Source organism: Nomia melanderi, chromosome 11, assembly GCF_051020985.1.
Source record: "Nomia melanderi isolate GNS246 chromosome 11, iyNomMela1, whole genome shotgun sequence".
NCBI classification, from domain to species: Eukaryota; Metazoa; Arthropoda; class Insecta; order Hymenoptera; family Halictidae; genus Nomia; species Nomia melanderi.
The window spans coordinates 14,206,400-14,228,220 of NC_135009.1; the positions used below are offsets into that span (position 1 = coordinate 14,206,400).

The 21,821-nt window shown below is 42.3% G+C and overlaps 1 protein-coding gene across 4 annotated transcripts in view; it reads right to left on the reverse strand.

Moving 5' to 3' along the window:
- Positions 1-21,821, reverse strand: part of Tpst (tyrosylprotein sulfotransferase) — a 292,529-nt gene that overhangs the window by 23,423 nt on the left and 247,285 nt on the right. For all 4 annotated transcript variants that reach the window (XM_031988631.2, XM_076371966.1, XM_076371965.1 and 1 more), the window contains one exon: positions 2,518-2,802. In XM_031988631.2, the coding sequence (XP_031844491.1) occupies positions 2,518-2,661 (144 nt within the window). In that variant the 5' untranslated portion in view covers positions 2,662-2,802. The remainder of the gene's footprint in view (positions 1-2,517; positions 2,803-21,821) is intronic.

Below are 21,821 nucleotides of genomic sequence, written 5' to 3' on the forward strand. Positions count from 1 at the left end.
TCGTTTAACCCTTTATAGGGCAAATTATCGTTTCGATGATAATTCTTATTCTCTACCGCATACATGTTAGACATACTTTAACCCTTTGCACTCGAGAATATTTCTCGCAACAAATATTCCCTATTTTCTGGTGAAACATCCATGGTATTGTTTACAATTAATATAAGACAATATCTTGCATAAATTAAGTGACGGAACTATTTTATTTCGATGTTCCATGTGTTGGTAGATTATAGAAAATTTAATACTGAATCTTAAATTTTATAATTTCGTTGGGTTCAATCAAATGGAGAGTGAAAGGCGCCTCTCGAGTGCAAAGGGTTAAAAAACAATCGTTATTGAGAATTCTTTTCCGAAATTTTCCTAGATTCCTCGTTTTATGGCACCTATTTGTGCCACGTTCCTGCAACACCATAAGCATCAAAATGGTGAACAGAGTCCCTGTAATTTGACCAGTAAAAAAAGTGACATCTATATGTGTCACTAACCTATAAAGGGTTGAAACTTTGACTGCCATGAAAAACATCAGTTTTATGTATCACTTATTCTTTCTATAGCAAAGATACAAAGCAAGAATTATTAACCTTCGATATGAAAATTCCTATATTACCCTATTATCTAGTTATTAACGTTACAGAAACTTTGTACTCGAAATCAATTATCTTCCAAGTCATCACTATTATTGAATATTTATTCGCAGAAATAAACACAACACAGTTTGAAAACTAAGTGTGTATTATAGAGAGAAAAAAAGACGCTCAGCGCGTGCAATAATAATGGCTGTCCTCAGGAAAAACAACTGACTCCTACGAGGAAGACGACTGCACCAACGGATACTTTGTAGCCATTAAAAATATATTTCATCCTTACTCAACAATTATCTTGTAATTTGAAAGCTCCGGTCATCGGTGACCGCCGTGGCAGTCAAAGTGTTAACGCTCGTATGTTTCGCGTTTAGCGAGTCTCCGGAATGTTTGCACCCGTTAGTCAATCTGGTAAATCAATGGTCGAATAACTGACTTCGTGAACTATTTAAAATACCGTCGGCTGGCCGATATCGTTCCACCGAATTTACAACGGCGCCGGCCCACGACGGTGGAATTAACCGACGCTACAGGCCGCACTTCCAACCAATCGAACCCGCGTTTTATGGACCCTCGTGCTTTCCCGTTAACGCGGATTCTGTTATTTTGAACCCGTTGCTTTCCATTCTCCATTAAAACCGCGCGCTAATTGCCCGGTCCGTGTTTTAGATTCTCCGCGTTTCAACGAACACTTTTCTTTTCCTTTGTTCTCGTTCTCCGGTAACTGATTTTTACTTCTCATATTTGTCGGTTGTGTTGACACTAGAGTGAAGTATTTGCTTACTGGTTCTCGATCGACTGCGATTTATTTCGTTTACATATGAATGATACGGACGGTGGTTACGAAAAACATTTGCAGAAAGATTTATTTACGGTTTTATTTACAGGTGTGATTCTTTGCCGAGGTATTTTTTAAATAGACTGTATTACTATGTTACCTTCAATATTATTAGCGTAGTATCGTAATTTTAAGTAATCTATAAATTAAAAAATTGGTAAGAAGAATATGTTATCTTCAATATTATTAGTATCGTAACTTTAAGTAATCTATAAATTAAAAATTAGTAAGAATCGTTTACGCTATTTTTTCAAATGCATCTCGAATAAATTAGTAATAATAGCTATCGAGGGAAAACTGCAAAAGAAATTCAGAGTGCAAAAGGTGAACGTTAAAACTGGAATTGCATCGATTTTTCGGAATTCGTACGGTATGCGCTACAGTGTTGAAGCGTAGAACGATTAAATCATTGATGAAAAATCGTCGAAATTTCGTGTCGCGTAAATTCTACCCGCGACAAACTGTAACGACGGCGCGGGTAAAACACGTAATTCCCGCCGTTGTTACTCTTCGCGGAGAGAGCGATTCATGTAGAGCTACTGTAACACACCTGTGTCTGCACTTCCGCATTAACGTAAGTAGAAGTAGACGCTAATGGTTAGAGGTAAAAGATAAATGATACCTCGCGTATGCGCGCCATTTCCGAAATTGTTTTCATCAAGAACTTGCGGCTCGAGAGAAATATTGTGTTCCTGCTGACTTCTGTCGCGCAAAAGAAATTAACGAGCAAGAAATCTTAGGCAATGTGTTAAATAACAACTGATCGATTATTCGGATCATTTCTGTTAGATTATTTCTAATAATATAGATAATACAGAATATATATTGTATAGAACTCGAAAAAACTCGAACTGGATAATATAGAATATATGTAGTACAGAACTCTAGAATAATAATCTAGAATAATATTCTAATATAGATAATATTGAATATATATAGTATAGAACTCTAGAATAATAATCTAGAATAATATTCTAATATAGATAATATAGAATATATATAGTATAGAACTCTAGAATAATAATCTAAAATAATATTCTAGTATTCCATCGCTTGTATAATTTATTTCTATTCGAAGAACAGAAAATCGCTCACCTCTTTAGCGACCATCATCGCAGTGGGAACGGACTTCATGGAGCCGCAGATGATACCCAGCTGATAAAGCGCGAAGATCAGCAAAATTCCGACGAAGCAGATGATGGGCCCCTTCCGGCCGCCCCGGCTCAACAGGAACGACATATCGCCGCGGCGATCGTCGTTGCGACGTATCTGGACGTGTTTCGGGGACAACCAACCCACCGATGTAGTCTCTGATAGCTGGTTCTCGAGGCCAAGGTTCGGAGGCCTCGTATTTCCGGTTACGTCATTAGCTCATTGCACCTGTTAAACAAAGGAAACGTTCGAATCAATCCTTGACATCTTATCAGACGTTATCGTGTGTGTGTGATATTAATTGTAAATTGTTTGCAGACTAGTCGATTGAACTTGTCTCTTATTCTTCGTTTCAAGGGTTGTATAAAATTCATTTGTCTATGCTGCTCGGATTTTCGGAATTTCTCAGGAATATCCGCAAACCTTCGTATTCCATTTTAACACGTAGCCTGCCAAATGAGCACTCGCCAAAACCTCCACAATCAAAATAATTTTCATAGTAAAACAGAAACTGAACGGTCAAAATTCTTCGTAACGATCGCCCTGCTATTCTTTCTATATTTAATACATCTAACAAAATTCAGTTGGATACATCACCGAGAAAATTCATTTTTACGTTGATGGAGAAAATGCTGTCATCCGAATTCGGACGACACGGCAGTTAAAGTGTTAATCAACGGATGCATTATTCTCCACTACATATTTCACAATTCTATAACTTATATTCTATAATTTTGAATTCCCAATTTCTATACATATTACATACATTCATGCATTCTACATTTCACGTTTTCCATTTCGCACTTCATAATCGATAAACACATTATTCACCAATATATTATTCACACAATCTCCCAGTCCACATTCTATAATATTATATTCCCCAATTGCGAAACCTCGTAATCTCCCGGCCACGTATACATCCTACATTCCACGTTTTCCATTTCACCCTCATCGAAAAGCGCGACACACGCGTGAATCGGGGAAGGTTGAGAACAACCCTTCATCCGAATACGGGGAACCACTTACCGGAATTCCTTTTCAAAAAACTTCTAAAAATCGGCTGCAAGTGCAACATTAGCATAACACTGAAAGGCTCGGGGTACTACAATTTGTTTATCATCTATATCTCATAAAAATAAATTGAATATTTCTAGCGACAAATTTTTAGACTGCAATGTGTTAATTTGAGAATTGGTTCACCAACAGGATTTCTATTTAACAAAGCCACTTCGATATCTGGAATACAAGGAAGGTTTCAAAAAACTTCTAAAAATCGGCTGCAAGTGCAACATTAGCATAACACTGAAAGGCTTCGGGGATCGCATAGAATATAAATAGCAGAGAGCGCACCGATAGGAGAGCACGGTGCACGATAACGCGAAAGTCGGCCGATATCCCGGCGTCAAAAATACCGAAGACCCGTGGATACGCCGGTACCGAGTGGAATAAACAGTAAATAAATCGATTCGCGTTCAACCGGGCTCTTGGCCGACTGCCGCTTTTATTTTCCATCGGGGCTGTTACGAAACGGGAGCAGCAGCCAGCGTCCGACCGCCGCCGCATCGATCCCCTAAATCATTGCGGTTCCAGCGGGTTCCGCCAGTCCTGGAACGCCATTTGCTACTCCCTCCCTCTCTCTATCCCTCTAACCCTTCCTTCTGCTCTATTTTCTTTCCGTTCTTTTTCTATTAAATTTCATTACCTATTTATCTATCGAGCAACGACGTACATACAATCCCCTCGACGGGCAGGGCTAACGCGTCCTTCCGCCAATATTTATTCACGGCCGGCACGTAGCCTTAATAATTTCCGTTTTCGATGGCTCGCTGCCATCGGTTAACCCGCCCCGACCCGGCCCGTTGAGTTCCTTAAGCGGGTTTTGATTTAAAGCGGTCGCTTTGGGAACTGCATTACTTTCGGGGCTACAGTATCAGTTCGGGGATTACCGTGTTCAATTGAAAACTATAGCGTCGCGTTGGGAATTATGGTATTGACTGGGGAACAATATTGTCGTTTTGGAGGTTATGGTATTGTACTGGGTACTGTAGCGTTGGTTTCAAGACTGTGTGCAGTTGGACATTATGGTATTGATGGGAGAATTGTTTGATTTGATTGGAAATGGGTTCGCTTGGATATTATAGAAACTGAGGGTTAGCTATTAGTTTCTATGGGGTTACGTGTTCATCGTATTGAATGCTCTTCTAGCGTTAAACTGTATTTTGTATCTTAATTATTAATATCTTAAGATTATTTGATATTCGAAATGATCTTACGCTTGGGGTTGAAGTATATTCTTTGATAGCTATATTAGAGAAAGTATATTCTTCAACAGTTATATTGTAGAAAGTATATTCTTTAATAGTTATATTATAGAAAGTATATTCTTCAACAGTTATGTTACAGAAACTATATTTTTTAATACTTATATTATAGAAAGTATATTCTTTAATAGTTACATTATAGAAAGTATATTCTTTAATAGTTATATTACAGAAAGTATATTCTTCAACAGTTATATTATAGAAAGTATATTCTTTAATAGTTACATTATAGAAAGTATATTCTTCAACAGTTATATTACAGAAAGTATATTCTTTAATAGATGAATTACAACGCTGTTGTTTTTCAAGCTAGGAAAGCGACTTCGAACCAGTTCATCATGCATATTATCAGTGAATGAACATATCTCATCAGTGAATTATATGCATTGTGAAAGTTTCTTCATGTATGAGAAACTAAATTTTTTTCAAACGATTCCACGTGTAATTCAATTATTTCTTCTGTTTGAAAGCACTCGCTCACTATTTCCTAACATTTCCGAACATTTTTTTTATGCGGTCCCTATCTCGCAAAAACAGGTTTCACTGTAAATCTGCCAGGAAATTATCGAGCAGCCATCGGGCGCGCCGTCGTGTTAGCGGACGCTGTAAGCAGGAGGACGGGCGTCTTCCAATATTTGACCGTGTATCGCAATAATCTGTCAGATCGATAAGCCGCCGGGGAAACGGGAAGGAAGAAGAGGCGAGGTAAATTTTCGAACCGGCTTCTTCAACCCTTCCCCCTTCCTCTCCCGGGCGTCGCGAGCTCGTAATAATACGAGTTTCAAAAGGTTTCCGATAATCCGGCGAGATGCAAATTACACGGGCGAAGGTGGGCGCGAGCCAATGAAATTTAAAAGAAGCAAGAAACCCGGCGAAGTTTCTCGAACGGAGTCGCCCGGACGGTAATTCCGCTTCTTGTTCGGCGAAAGTTAACGGCGCAGCCGACGCGCGAGAGATAATTCCGCGCGATCGATGCCGGCGACGTCGTTCGGCGTCGCGATTTGACGCGCGTTCCGCGGGAATAAGTGATCGTTACCGTGGAAACTCTCGAGTTCGATCGTTCGCGGACCGATCGATTGTGTTCTGATGCATGGGGAAATGGGTCAGTTGTAGATGAACGTAGTAGATGTTAATATGAAATGAAAATTTCCATTTAGATTGTTTATACTTTGAATTTGCACAGGCATTCGCAGTCCAGTTGTTGCAATCGAACACGTTCGGATCGATGAACGTATCGAGTAAGATTTGAGCTGTGTCTATTCCTAATAAATTATTAACAATAGAAGTTGCATCGATCGTAGCTAGGAAATAAATCGCAAGGCACACCTTATCCTACGCTAAGAATTCTAGATACTACAATATTTTCTAATGAGATCGGTACATTCTACTCTATTAACCCGCACTTTTAGTTTCAAAGCCCGGACACGCAGTTTCTTTTGATTGTTTGCTCTGACTTGTTCAGGTCATGAAAAATCGTACACAGAATTAATTTATGTGTTATCTAGACTGTTACGTAATTTTTGTTCAACGTCGAACGTACTATGATTCCCATTTAGATCGTTTCCACGTTCCCTCTACCGTCTTACAGCCTGTCCTTCGCTCACTCATTCTTACATTCACCCTTAAAAACACCTTAACTTACGCTAAAAATTCTAGACACATATATAATTTATCTTCCTCCGCCAAATGTTTCTATTTCACAATATTCCTCAAAACCCGTCCACTTTGCAAAGTTCATTCCAATGACACACTCCTCGAAAGAATAAAAAGAGCATTCGCAAGAGAAAGATTATTTGTCGAACTCCGCTGACTGGGAGACTTCCTGAAGGGCTCGCTCGATAGAACACAATCATCAGTTGAAAGAAAGGAAGGAAGAAGGGAGGATCAAAGGACGAGGAAGTCCGCGCAACTGGTTCCTACACGCTCCAGTATCCGTTCTCCCGCGACAGCTTTCAGCCGGGGCTTTCTATTTCGCGGCTCGCCTTTGACCTCGCCCCGGAGGCGACCCCCGTTCCTCGCGCGGCCGATGAAAGATGACGACAATCGCCACATATTGCCGGCGCCCGTGATTTTCTATCTGCGCCCGGCCAAGCCGCAGTCTCTTCTCCCAAATAAAGCGGAAGCTTCGTTTCCCGTGTATCGGACACGCCTGTTTTCTCCGCCGGGAACGAGCGTTTCCTCGCCGGGCGTGCGCCCGATTGTCCCATCGCCGCGCGTTCGATTGCAGAAAATTGAAACGGGTAACGAACCCGCCGGGAAACGGCGGTACGGGCGGAACTTTCTATAAAAATGCTGATCGCGTCGGGAAAGCAATCTCTCCCCGATTAATCCCGGCAATCTTCGGGCCGTCACTGTTGATACGTATCAGGTTGTCGCGTAAGTTCGCGCCATTCGTTTTTCTACCGTGCGAAGTGCTTGTTTGTTAACTATTCGCGAGAGGTGATTGTTAGTTGACACTTCGTTTGATATAGGGAAACTATGGAGTTGAAGTATTTTTTGTGGCAGTACGAAGTTTTATTTGGAATAATAAATATTCAACTTTGTAGCTTTGCTGTGTAAAATCAAGTTGAAATATTTTCTATAGCAATACAATTTCAACTTCATGGTTTTACTGTGTTAAATCAAGTGACTAAGAGTCACTTCTCCAGCAAAGGGCTAATAAATTATCACTTCGAAACTAATTTAACGATGATTCACAGATAAACTCAGCGACAAAGCTATTTTATTGAAATATTTTCTATAGCAGTACAAAGTTTTATTTGAAATAGTAAATATTCAACTTTGTAGTTTTGCTGTGTCAAATCAAGTGACTAAGAGTCACCTCTCGAGCAAAGGATTAATAAACTATTACTTCGAAGCTAATTTAACGATAATTCACAGATAAATTCAGAGACAAAGTTATTTTATTGAAATATTTTCTAGAGCATTATCAACATCAAAACCAATACAGACAAAATCAATGTAGAATATTCCAATGCTTTGAACGTTCATTCAAAACGCGCACAGTCGCGTCATTCATCTATTGCACACGCATTCGTCGCTCATCGATACATCTTCTCGCACTGAAACACATCCATTCCCATAATAAGCTTAATCGCATTGGCTTCTGAGCGACTCGTAAAACTTCGAAATTTGTTCGCAGTCAACGTGTTAAACGCAAAGTTTTTGTAGCTTCACGGTCTGCCGCTTTAGAGTCGCTTCTGTCGGCGAAATTGAAGCGTAAAGGTTTAGTCGCACGAGCCCCCGTATCGGGCCGCGATAACAAAACGCAACGCGGATTCTCGTGTTTCCCAGTTGTATCGTTTATCATTTTTACACAGTATTTATGTACCGCGATTATATACGATCTATGGAAATCTCAGTAAAACCGATTATACATGAAAAACTCCAATAAAACTCGACGGCGTTCCGTGTAGTTGTACCGTCCGTCACGTACACCGGTAATTCGCAATCCTCGATTCCATAAAACTCCGAATGTTTTCAATAAATCCTGCTGGAAAACACGTAAAAATCCCCTGATGTTTAATAAAGTCATTCAATCTCGACACCAATGAAACCCTCGACAAAGGAACGAAATTCCAATGTAATTCGTACTCGCGCAATCCACGCTCGACTTACTACTATTACATGTATATGTATCTGTGTCTTAACACTAGAACTACCGAGTATTTAATACGATTAATACGCAATTCCCATAGAAATTGTAACAATAGATTATTTTCAGTTTCTTCAGATATTCATTATAGTACTCAAATGAAGCTATTTTCGTAATCATTTCGAAGGTTCAATGCTTCGAAGATAATAATTGCTGAACAAAATCGAAATTAGTCATTTCGACTGGTAGTTCTAGAGTTCACCCTTTGCACTTGAAAGTTTTTCATTAGAAATATTCTAACGTTTTCTGATAAGATAGAGAGGATATTCTGTGAAACTAACTCGACGAGAAATCACACTTACATCGAGGGACAAAGCTATTTTGTTTGAATATTTCTCAAATTGATTTGAGACACCTCTCGAATGCAAGGAGTTAATGTACAGTCGACATAGAGAAGTAAGGTTGCAATGGAAATATTATAATAATCTATTGACTCCTATAATATCCAGTCGTAACTCACCCATTATAATGAACTTTATAATTGACGTACAATACATTAATATGCAATATCCAAAGAAATACAGATTCATCGTCACAGTAAACTAAACATTCATACTTTCCTCTATGAAAACACCGAAGCACTGTCATCCGAAGAAATCGGATTCCTCAGCGGTTTCCGTCGAATCTCGCGATAAGGAATAGATTAAAATTCGTAAGCGGTATTCGACGATCACGGCGCCATGTTCCCGGACCGGCAACATTCGCTTTACGATCGCGGGAAACGTATTTTCCGGGAATATCGCGGCTGTCATGGAATCATGCGAGGCGGGATCGCGTGACAGAAAGAGAAACGTAACCGCATCTCGCGCTGTTACGAAGATTATGCTCCCGCAATTCGCGTTAAACATCGGCGCGTTCGGCTACCGCTTCCATGAAAACGAAACGGCGCGAAATTTCACGAAGATTGCCGCATTACCGCGTAAACGCTATCACGCGAACGGGCGTGTTACATTTTCGGCGAAACGATCGGCTCGTGCTTGAATCGCGGTGATTATCCGTAGACTCGTAAATTGCTCGATGAATGCGGCTGATCAAAGGTACAGCAGTTTATCAGTCGAAGGTATTCACATTGGAATTGATTTTCACACCTTAACGCATTGTAAATTTCATTGGCTAAATTTCAGCTGGTAAAAACGCGAGCGTCGGTGATTATATTGATACATTCTGAAACATCGATCAAGCTGAAATTTTTAATTTACGAAAAAGAATAAGGAATTCGATCTGAGCTTGAAAAGGGAAATAATAATAATGACATTTCTAACCGAATCTCTAACCGAAGAGTCCTACCAACAACACGCATCAACGGAATATCTAACAAAGAATTCCACAACTGAACGTATCGACATCGATCCAATTACAACTCATCGAAAATCTCATTATTTCATTCAGGCTCAGCGTCGCTAATCTGAAACCGAGCCAGAGCGTCGCCGCAACTAACTGCGAAGCTCAACAACAACTATTTCACACAAGGTTAATTCGGCGAGTGAAAGTGTTACGTCCACTAATACTGCATGGGCAGCGTGCACGAACAGGGTTAATACCTGTCAATCGATAAGACATCTAAAAGCACGAGCCCACGTGTGAGAACAACGAACGGAGGGAGTTTCGTGCAATGATTATGTGCCGGTCGAAGGGCGGCCGGTCCGCGCAGGAGTATCGCTATCATAAAGGCAACGGCTGGCCGATAGGGGCGTGCAACTCTCGGGGATGTAGTTGTCGTTCCGCGTCCGGGGCGAAAAGCAACAATATGTCTGGGTGCCAACGGCCAAGCTCTATCGTAAACATCGATCAGCCGGCGTCCGGTGTCAGCGCGGGCTGCTACGGTGTTTCGCGCAGATAGCGAAATCCCCCGGTATCAATTTCCCGCCGACAACGCCGGGCCGCACGTAGACAAATGTCGAATTTAAGAAGGATGCGGGAAACGAGTGGCAATGATATCGAACAGCCTTACGGTGAAATATGCGTGTGCACGTACGATGAAGATAAGAGTACGATGCTTATCGATATTGAGGGAAATTGTTTGGTTATGGAAACTTTGATAGCGAAAAGTGATTCTGAAGTAATCTATGCTGCGTTGATATTGTATGTGGAAGATAGTGAACGTGTAGGAGATGAGATCTGTTCTCTGATTGCGTTGGTCGATGTAATTGGATTGTGGTACTGATGGTAGTGATCATAGTGGAGCAGAGGTTCCTCGAAAATGTGAGGTTTCTAGCTTATCTCGTTTCGTTGGACCCACAGAAAACTGATGAATACACGATATTGAAAGATATAGAGCAGTAACTGTTGAAAATTCAACGATGAAAAATATCGTGAGACAAAGCATCGAAACCAAGGTCTATGAAACTTCTGATAACCTCGCCAGCAGGTGCAAGACCTCCCTTCGTACTATTCACTCTTAAATTATCTCTACAGATTAATTACACCCAACAAAGGGTGATAAATACAAAATCCAAAAAATATAAAAAAGTAGCTCTTGCAAATCCAACGATGAAAAATATCACAAGACAAGCCATCGAATCCAAAGATCTACGAAACCTCTAATAACCTCGCCAGCAGGTCCAAAACCAACGCCCCCTTCGCACCCCTCTCCTTCCTGCATCTCCATAGATTCATTACAGCCGGCGAAGGGTGATGAATACAGAGCGTCGAGGTCGCAAAAATAATCCGGCGCAGGAGGATTGATGGGTCGGCCTCGTTTCGGCTCGGTTATTCCGTCCGAATCCAGCGGCGTCCCGCGCGAGAACGCTCTCAGGGCTCGCGGTCGGCTCGCAATAAAGCCGCGGTTATTAAACGCGGCATAAATATAAAAGGAAAACCGGCGCTGCCTTCTGAGGACGCGCCGCGTATACGGGGAACCGCCGAGCCTCGGGGGCAGTGCGCTGCCATCTTGCGAAGCCATCTTGCGAAGCCATCATCGCTACTGTTTCTTGAAATATTAAATGATTTCTTAGAGTAAATTTAATACTTTCTTAAGTAATGATGCTGAGTTTATCGTATGAGTCTCGCAATAATTGCTCTTCGCGAAAATAAAAATATTGACAAGCTTCGGGGCACGAAGCACTGACTGCACGCCATTTTGTCGGTAGCTGAGATAACCTCTTGGCGTACTTTACTTTCGTTACTAAGCTCGTGTAATATTCTACTACCGACAATTTGTAAGAAATACTACAAAATTTTCCATTCTACTTCAGGTGGAAGTTTCATTCGAAGATACGTTCCACTGACTGCGCGCCATTTTGTCGGTAGCTGAGATTAACTCCATGGCGTACTATTTACTTTCGTTACTGGCTTTTTCACACTGATCGTTTCTTGGTGTTCGCACTTTTGTCTCTCTGGCATTCCCCACCCCATTATCTTATGCTTATACATTGTATACATGTGCATTGTCTGCATTGTCACAGTGCAAACGACAAAAGAAACAGTGAAAAAAGGGTGTCGCGCGGTCTAGTTTAGCGTTCGGCATCGAATGCTCACGCGCTGCCGCCCGAGCGGAAAGTATAGCAAAATCGGCGGCGCACTCAACGCGTTAATTGAACGCCTCCGTCCGCTCCGGAATTGTAAACAACGGAACGCCGCGCGGCGAGAGGCACGTGCGATGGACGCGATGGACGCGAAGGAAGCGCAATCACCTGCGCGGATCAACGTGTCCCGGGGATTTATATAAGACCTCATCCTGTTTGCGCAGCGGCAAATTTGTAGGGTTGTCTCTGGCCGCTCCGGGGATCTCTTCGTGATTCATGTGAACGGGTTATACGACCGAAGGTAACCTTTCATTGGACAGCTGAACTTTGAGCGCAGCTTGTTGCGGCGCGATGCGTTTAGAAGCAATTAGAACGAGTTTCTAAGAAATTAGATGCGTTCGGTGATCGTATAACCTAATTTTCGTATCGTATCGTAATAACCTAATTTTAAATTCCTAATTTCCAAGATCTAAATGGTCGAGCATCAATTTTTCTAGCAACAATAGAATAAACGTCCGTAAACCTAGTGTTAAACATCAAGCACATTTGTTCGACAGATCGCGCGATCCGTTCTTCGATAAGTAAATAATAAAAAATCCTAAGTCCATTTCAAAGAGTTAAACTTCGAGGAAACAGTTTCCAGAACATTCGCAGCGAAGCGTGTTAGTTTCGACTGCTCGAAGCGTATCGTGGCGGCGCAAAGTTCGGCTAATCCGGGTCGAGGAAAGCGACGTCGGAAAAATTCGCGTGGAACGTACAGCTACGGGGAACTCCGTGTTCGTGAGAAATCGGGGCTTTTGAACGACGTGGGCCGACGGATGCACGCAGCGCGAGGGAGGTTTCACCCTTTGCCCTGTAATATCGTGTCGCGCTCGTGATAAAATTAACCCTTTGCACTCGGACGCTTTTCGCAAGAAATATCCGACACTTTTGGAACGAAGTGATGAGGAAACGTACGTAAATTAAGAAACAAAGCTATTTTATGTAAATGTTTCGCGTATTGATGCATTATCCGAAGCTTAACCCTTTGCGGAGGGATGTCTGCGTTTCGGTGAGATGGAATGTTCAGATTTGAAAGACTAAGTCGTAGACAAATGATCTAATTAGTCGAGCAGCAAGAGATCACTACATAGTTTTTTTTTCTATTAATTAAGCAGTTGATATATAATTTAGCTTCAGATGTTGAAGGTTTTGTACGTTTTGAAGAATCTTCGTTCGCGAAGAGTTAATATTATATAGAACGCTTTGTAATTTTGTTAGATCGATTCAAATGTGAGTCACCTCTCGAGTGCAAAGGGTTAAATTCGATTCGACAAGGCTAAACGTAATTTAGTAATGTAGTAATTTAATTTTATTCACTTATCTATTCATATGTTTCCTTTGAAATGAAACATATTTAAATTCCATTAATACCACAGGAATTTTTAATACGAATGAAATACTACTTTTCTGGTACTAAGCCTTTCTAAAATTCTGTGTAACATATATATAATTATTAATATTATATTATAATAGTATTATAATATCATTATAATATTTATTACAATATTCTTGCTATTTTCTTTACGTGCATATATATTGCGAAATATTCGAAGCGTTTCAAATATTTGCTGCAGTTTTATCGAACACAGTTCTGAAAGAAATTCTTCCTTAAACTTCCAAGTTCCGGAGATAAAAAGTATACTTCCAATCTTCAAGTTTGAAGGGTATTTTCATCTCCTCAAAGTGAATGTTGGCTGATAAGAAAAGATACGTGTGAAATATCTTCTTGAGAACTATGTCGTACAGGTTTCAAAATCGACGTGTGTTGGTTGAAAATGTTCCCCCGTAAGTTCGCGATCTCAACCCCTTGCTCTATGATTTATTTCTCAACGCGTTAAGCGTCACGAAAATCTCGAGCGTTTTCTTAACCAGTTAACCGCGTTAGACGAGTATACACGTCATTTTAAAGCTTCAAACGATACTAGTTCTTTCAACGATGAATCGTTTATATTTTCAGATAAACATGTAATTATTCTTTATTCCTATGGAGCATTCGTCTAGCGTTCGACGAGTACACGCGACATTTTTCACTGTATTACGAGCAAAACCAGGGATTCTCTAAATTAAATTCCATAGTCAATTTAGAGATAAAATTTATTCCTTTCTTGCTCTCGCAACGCAGAGTTCTTAACTCTAGATTTACGGAACCCGTCAATTTGACATATACCGAATTATTCAATCATTCTATAATCATCACTATAATTATAGCGACCGATATTTCGTTTTTGTTGTCATCTCGAGTCAGACTCGTGATATTTATGTTTGCTCCAAAATTTTTATCACGAGTCAAGCTCGTTAAAGTACAAGAGGTTAACACGTTAACCATGATCGACACGACTACATAAACGCGTAAACGATTTAGCGTGATAGTTAGCGAACTAACGGAGACTTAACGTTCAAAGTGTTAAACGTGCGACAGCCTTTATCGACCGCGGCGCTGGCGTCGGACACTTTGCTGCCCCGAGGGATCCGCGGAGACAACAATCCCCGCAAGTTTAATGAAAGAACTTCGACGCCGGCCGCCGTGGATCGGATATTCCGGCCTGGCGACGCGAAGAATCGCCGTGGACGAGGGGAAGACGGCGGGGACCTTCCAGCCGTCCGCGATTATAATTCAGAATTGTGTCCCGAGAAACAGATTACCTCGTCTTTTCGTTTCGTTCGAGTTCGTTAGACCCTGCAATTAGCCGACTATCTCGTTGCAGCGCGGTGTTCATTGTTAACCCGCGCTGCGGTGTATAATGAATTTTGCTTCGATGCTGGGAAATGACGGAGGGTGTTAAGGCCACTTACAGCCTTAACGTTTCCTCCGACCCCTTAGAACCATCGTACTTTTTAGTTTGTATACACCTTTTATGTTTTCTACGGCTTATTGTACATTTGGTAGTTTTTTCGAAATAATAGGAGCCTTCGTCCCGTTCACAACTTGCAATCGTCTTTACGGTATTACGAGAAGGGACCGTGGCAGCCATAAATCCCTGAACCCATAAGGCCCGCGATTATTGCTGTAGATTTTCTTTGCCTGTTGTTTACATCTGGTGTCCAGTCACCAGTATTTTTAACTCTCTTGCCCGTCCGTTAGCATGTGTTTCTAAGGCCAAGCGTTTCTTGCTTTTTACCTGCCACGGTCGGCGATTGCAAACGGGACGAATTAGTTATTAACTTTAGCAACTAGGAAGACTAGAAGGGAAGGGACTGTGTCTCCCTTCCACAACCATTTTCAGATCGAAAAGGGCCAACCAGAACGTCTTCACCCCCGTGAAGACGACATTGCGGAGGTGTCGTCGAAGACGATTCTGGGAGGCCCAGGGAGTCGAGAATAGCGAGTCGAGAATAGCGAGTCGAGAATAGCGAGTCGAGAATAGCGAGTCGAGAATAGCGAGTCGAGAATCATAGTTGAAAACAAATAGTCAACCAAGCAAATAGAGAGCAACGATCATATTTCGAGTCACTACACTGATTTTCACAAGTAAATACAGTCCACTTCACAACCTAAAAATTCGCACAAAGTTAACTCGGCGTGCGACGTACTAGTTTAACTACCGAACATAGTCGGTGGAAAACAAGGTACACGACAGAGGGATTGTTTCAATAGTGTACAAAGAGTTTTAGACGTTTTCGTGAATTAATAATAACAGAGGATTCCATGGGAACGTAAGTATATTTGGGATTTAGTTAACACTAGAACTACTGAGCATTTAATAGGATTAACATGCGATTCCTATAAAAACTGTAATAGATTATTTTCAGTTTCTTCAGACACTCATAGCACTGAAATGAACTATTTATTTTCAAAATCATTTTGAAGGTTCAATGCTTGGAAGATATCAATAATTGCTAAACAAACAAATCGAAACCATTTTGACTGGTACGGTAGTTCTAGTGTTAATGTACAGTCGACATAGAACACTGGAAATATTTAACATTTTTCGACGAGATACAGACGACATTGAAACAAATTGAACGATAATTCACAGATAAATTAAGCGGCAAAGTAACTGTATTTAAATATTTCCTATAGCAACACAAGGTTTCATTTAAAATACTAAATATTCAATTTTATAGTTTTGCTGTATCAAATCAAGTGGTGACTGAGAGTCACCTCTCGAGTACAAAGGGTTAATAATTTAATAGTTCAACCCAAGTGCAATTCCAGTGCACTCGCGAAGGAAATAAGTCCAAATGTCGAAGACAACGTCCAAATAATCCTCACGAAGCATCAAGTAATCTAAAAATCCAAATACGTCTGTAAGAACAACTCCAAAAGAACCAAGACAAAGGGCCAACCTGATCCCCCATTCGCGATTCCACCCCCGAACACAACTGCAAAAGAACTTACGAAGATCAAGGTAATCCTGCACAGTGCTTTCGGAATAGCCCCGAAATTCCCGGCAGGTCGAGGGGCGAAGCTCGCCGACGGTCCCCTTCGAATTTTCGAGCCATAAAAATAAGAAGCTACTGCACCGGGGTCGAGGGCGGCCGTAAAGCAAGCTGTTCCTCCGCGTCGAACGATCTTAGCCCGATCCAACAGGCCGAAGATCAAATATCTCCTCCCGGAGCACCGGCGTGTAGACGTAAAACCTCTCTCCCGCGGCGTCGCCGGCCCATTTCCCGCCCCTCGGCGCGCGGGAACACCTATTTCCACCCCTCCGTTCGCGAACTTTGTTTCCCGAACACCGGCAGCCGCCGCGGAACGAAATTCCGTCGCGAACAATCGCGGCCCGACCGTCGGAAACGTCGCGCGCAATAAAAGATGGATGAAAGTTCGGTACCGCGATCGCGGAAAAATGAAGCGTGCATTCGCGGCGCGGCGCGCCTCTAAGTGGGCTTCATTTCCCGTCTGTCGCCGGGATCGACGGAACGCTTTTCCAACCGGAAGCCGGCGAACGAACGAGACTGCAGCTGCGGGGCAGAGAATTTTCATAAGGATCGTGGGAAACGATCGTTGGAGTCGTTGGAGCGCTTCGGGTGGATATGGTTTTTGGTTAGAGGTGGATACTGTTTTTTGAAAGATTGCGTTGGAATGTTTCGAATTTTAATGGTTCTGTGTTAACCCTTTGCACTCTGTAGGTTTCAATATTGCACCAATTGTAATATCGAATATTTTAATGAATCGAAGAAACTACCCTAAGATTATTCGATTTTCCACGCATCCGAATTTTATACTGAGAAGGAAAATAAAATCGACAGTAAAATTGTAAAGTTCGATGTTTAACGCTAAACTTTGTATAACGCGTTACTATGTGAAATATCCAAGTAAAATAGTTTTGTCCTTTAACCCTTTGAACTCAGTAGGCTCCAATATCGCACCAGTTATAACATTAAATACTTTAATGAGTCTTAAAGAAACTACCCTAAAATTATTCGATTTTCCACGCATCCAAATTTCGTACTAAGGAAAATAAAAGACCGAAGAAATGTTATATAAAAATTAGTTGCAATTGCTGATAGAGTACAAAACAACCTGGAGTGCTAATGGTTAATACGAAATAGTCTTCGTTTCGTGATGCTGTTTTAAACATTCAAAGCTTAAAATCGGAAGAAGTTCAAACAAGGATTAAAATCGTTTATTAGTAATCTGTATGCAAGTGGAGCAAGTAATTAAAAATTCCCAATCATCTCCTTTCTTTCGCGGTTCCGCGAGAGGGTTGTGCCAAGCGAAATGAGCTGAAGGGAACGACATTAGAGGCACAGCGCCGTTCGTTGTCGTTCTATTCCCATTTTTCCACAAACGGCGATGCTACGAGCAACAAAAAACTCGAGCACCGCGTTACACCGCGTAGACTGTCGTTCCACCAGTTTCAAAATAACTTCCAGGCTAATTGTACCTGCAACACTTGTTATTCCTAGCTGCATGTGTCTAATTAACTTCTCATGTAAAATCATCATGACCCGGTTCACACTGTGTGTAGAATACCAAGGGTTAATGATAAACGACAAAACAAAATCTGGCGACAGCAATCGCAAACCCTACAGCGAAGAGTTAAATATCAAAAGAAGCCGCAATCGTGTCGACGCTATCCACGCGACGAGAGCTGCGTAAAGTTCCCGGGAAACTGAGCCAATTTTCATAACAATAAAAATAATGGTAACAGCGATCGGGACGGAGTTTAATAAACCAGCGGCAAGTTACAGAGAGTCGGAAGTGTCGGCAGTAAAAGCTTAGCGCCCCATCGATGCCGGTCGTTCCCGACGGTTAACCGTCGCGACAATCGAGCGTGGTCGCCTTTTCGACGACGCTCCTCCTTTCGCCCCTCGTTTCAACCTTTCTCCGTGCAGTTTCGATCATCCCCCCCGCACAGCCGCCGCCAACGGCCGAAGAACACCGAAATATGCAAGGAAAACGGCGGCGAGTGGGGCGGAAACGCGGTTTTCCTTCGTGGAATTCCAATTTGCCGGAACGCGGCCATGTTTTCGCGTGCCGTACGCGCGCAGACCGGAACCGTCGAACCCGGGGACGAGTCGGGGAAATAGCAGAAGCATTATCTGCCGGACCAGTGTGAGAATCGGAGAAAAATGGCCGGGGAAGTCGGTCCGTTTGCGCGGCTGCCGTTGTTTCGAGCGTGGATCTTCCGTTGCTGTTTCTCAAGTGAAACGGCGACGATATGAAATTATCGAATGTCGCGATATCCTGGCTGTCCACTCGATTATTTTCGAAATTACCGCGACGTTCATAGATCAGTTTCACTCGCGAGCTGAAGAAGAGCACTGAAAAGTCTTTCTGTGGATTATGAGAAATTGTGATGAGCTAGAGTTGAGGTACCATCGAAATTTTCAACGAGACCGTCGATCTGAAATTTCGGGTTAACTCATTTCAGTGGAGAATATAACGGAGGTTCAAACTCGTAAATAATTCGAGAATTATTTCCGTAATCTCTTGCCCTATTTCGTTTTCATCGATACGTCTACTTCGTCGTTAATGATTTCTCAGAAAAGAGGAACGCGTTTGCTTTAAAGCAGAATAATCGATAACAGAAGCGTGATATTTCAGTCGAACTCGAGAGGAAGCAACGTTTATGCTTGTTAGGTTCTGCAGAATCTTTTCCAGTTGCATTCGTTCGCGGAACAAAGTGGAGCGTGCGTGTTATCGACGCACTATGCGTCATCCGACGCAATCACGCGTCAGAGGGCGTCGGGGTGTCAATCGAAGATTGACCGCATCTCGGCCCGACGGAACGTTTCCCAGACACACGGTCGCCGGGCCTGTCGGCTCTCTAATCGGTTCCGGAATAATGACAACGCGACATTAACGGGAGGGATATAGAGCATCGGTGGCAAGGCAAACATCCCCTAAATATATTCCAAACACGGCCTCGCCGGGGGAATTCGAAGGCAGCGAGCGTTGGTCGCCGGCCGAGTTACTTGTAATTTAACGTTAATCACGGCATTGTGCGGCCGCGTGCCACGTTTACATATTGCCGTGCATAATAGCTGTTGTTGAACGTTTCACGCCACTGAATTATTAACTGAAACGGATTACTGCGGCCGATAGCGCGCCGCGGGCCATTAAACCGCGTGAATTTGCAAGGCTGGATGGACCGAGGTGACAGTCGTCCGTCGTTCTCGTTCCAAACGAACCGGAAGAGCCAAATTTTCGGCGTGAAAGGGGGAAGGGACGGGGGAGGACTGATTTTTGAAATCAATGGAAGGGCGAAGCGGAAGAGAGGGAAACTGAAGTGAAAGAAAGATGGAGAGGAAGAATTAAATGGAAGAAACCTTTTTCGAAGTGATAGAAAGAACGAAGTGAAAACATCTATCTTCGAGGTAGGAGGAAGAACAAGGAGAGAAAGAAGGAAGTAAAAGATAAAGAGCAAAGCGAAAAAATCAATTTTTGAAGTAGAAGAACAACCGAAGTAAAAGAAGCAACAGCAAAGCAAAAGAATCAATTTTCGATGTAGAAGGAAAACCGAAGCAAAAGAAGCGACAGCAAAGCAAAAGAATGTATTTTCGAGTTACGAGAGAAAAGAGCAATACAAAAGAAGCAAACGCAAAGCAAAGGAATCAATTTTCCAAGTAGAAGAAGGAAAACCGACGCAGAAGAAGCAACAGCAAAGCGAAAGAATCAATTTTCGATGTAGAAGGAAAACCGAAGTAAAAGAACCAACAAGGAAGCGAAAGAATCAATTTTCGAGTTACAAGAAGAAAGAGCAATACAAAAGAAGCAAGAACGAAGCAAGAGAATGAATTTTCGAAGCAGAGAAACGAGAAACAGAAAGAACTCAACGAAAGAACTGATTCCCGGCGAAACGAGGAACGAACGAAGCGCAGGCCGGGAAACGCGAAACGAAAGGATCGGTTATCGACGTGAAAGACCGAAAGAACAAAGGGGAAAGGACCGATTTCCGAAACGAAAGACGGAGAGAACGAATCGAATTGTCGTTCGAGTCGACCAGCGGCTCCGCAAAGGGAAACGCGCGAGTGTTTTCCTTTTTGTTTGCCGTTTAAGGGAAAATAGAGTAAAAACGGAACCCGGCGCGAGTTACGGTCCGTCGAATGAGGGAAACGGGCAAAAAAACGGACACGCGGAGGGCACTGAATGTTAGTGGCACAAGTCCGGAACAAGTTGGGCGTTTCCGCGGGCGAGCAGCTGGCCGACATTCAACCGGGGAAGAACAGGCGACGCTTTTTATTTCTCGACACCTGTTTCGCTCGGCCGTTCCTTACGTTATTGGCTCGTCGGCCGATAGATACGGGCGCCCACCCGAAAATTCCGGCGTTCGTCGAGCGTGCAACGCGAATACACTGCCGGTCAAAAGTTTCGTGACACGTGTCAGAAATTATTCGGTACAAGCATTCATTCGATCGATGAGAATTTATTTTCGTCGACGCAAACCTCGTCTCCGTACAAGCGCTCACCGCCAACTGCGTTTTCACCTTCCTGTTTTCTTTCTGTTTATTCTATGCTTTATTCTATTGGTTCTAGAGAATAGCTTCTTCGAATTCTAGAAACAGCTGCTTCGTCTGGTATAAATAAATTGATAGGATTGTTATCACAACTGATGTATTTTCCATCGTAATCTCGATTCTTGTCGATGACTTAAGGAGATCGAGGTTTGTTTAGAAATCAAATCCGATGTACCAGTTCTTCTAGTTTCCATTCGAAGTCGTCTCGAAGAAAATATGGCAGTCCTCCTTGGAATTACATTCGATTATTATATACAAAACTTCCCAAAAGTTCATTCTAACCGACACAACTTTTGATCGGTAGTGTATGCGCCGTACGCTCCTGAGAATACCAGAACGAAGGAAAGAAACTCGTTTCACTTTTCAACGTGACGTTCGTATATAATGCACTGATAAATATTGCACACGGGAAACGGAAGAACGCGGTGGAAAGTGTTTCGAGCGAAACATAAAATGCGTTGTTTAACGAAGTTTAATCGAATGCAGTGGAATCTTTCTTTAGGCGGAAAAAATACAGAGAAGATCGTTATAATGAGAACCATCGCCTGTGAAGCACACGTTACGGGGGATTTCAGTGGAGGTTTCCTTCGTAAAATGATTATTTCATTTCCTCGTGTTCATTTTCGCCGAGTATTTGCCAAGAATAGAGATCCCGGAAGGGTTACGATCGTTTTACGCGCAACAATCCAGAGCGGAAGAGCCGCGGCAGCGAAAAGAGTGTTTCCCCGTGCGGAAAAACGAGTTACGCGCCGGCACGGTAACGAGGCAACTGACGAAACGACAATAAAAGGGAAGAAGCAATTTCCCGTCGACTTTTCACCGGGCGCGAAGAGAATCATCGCGATATTCGGAATTACT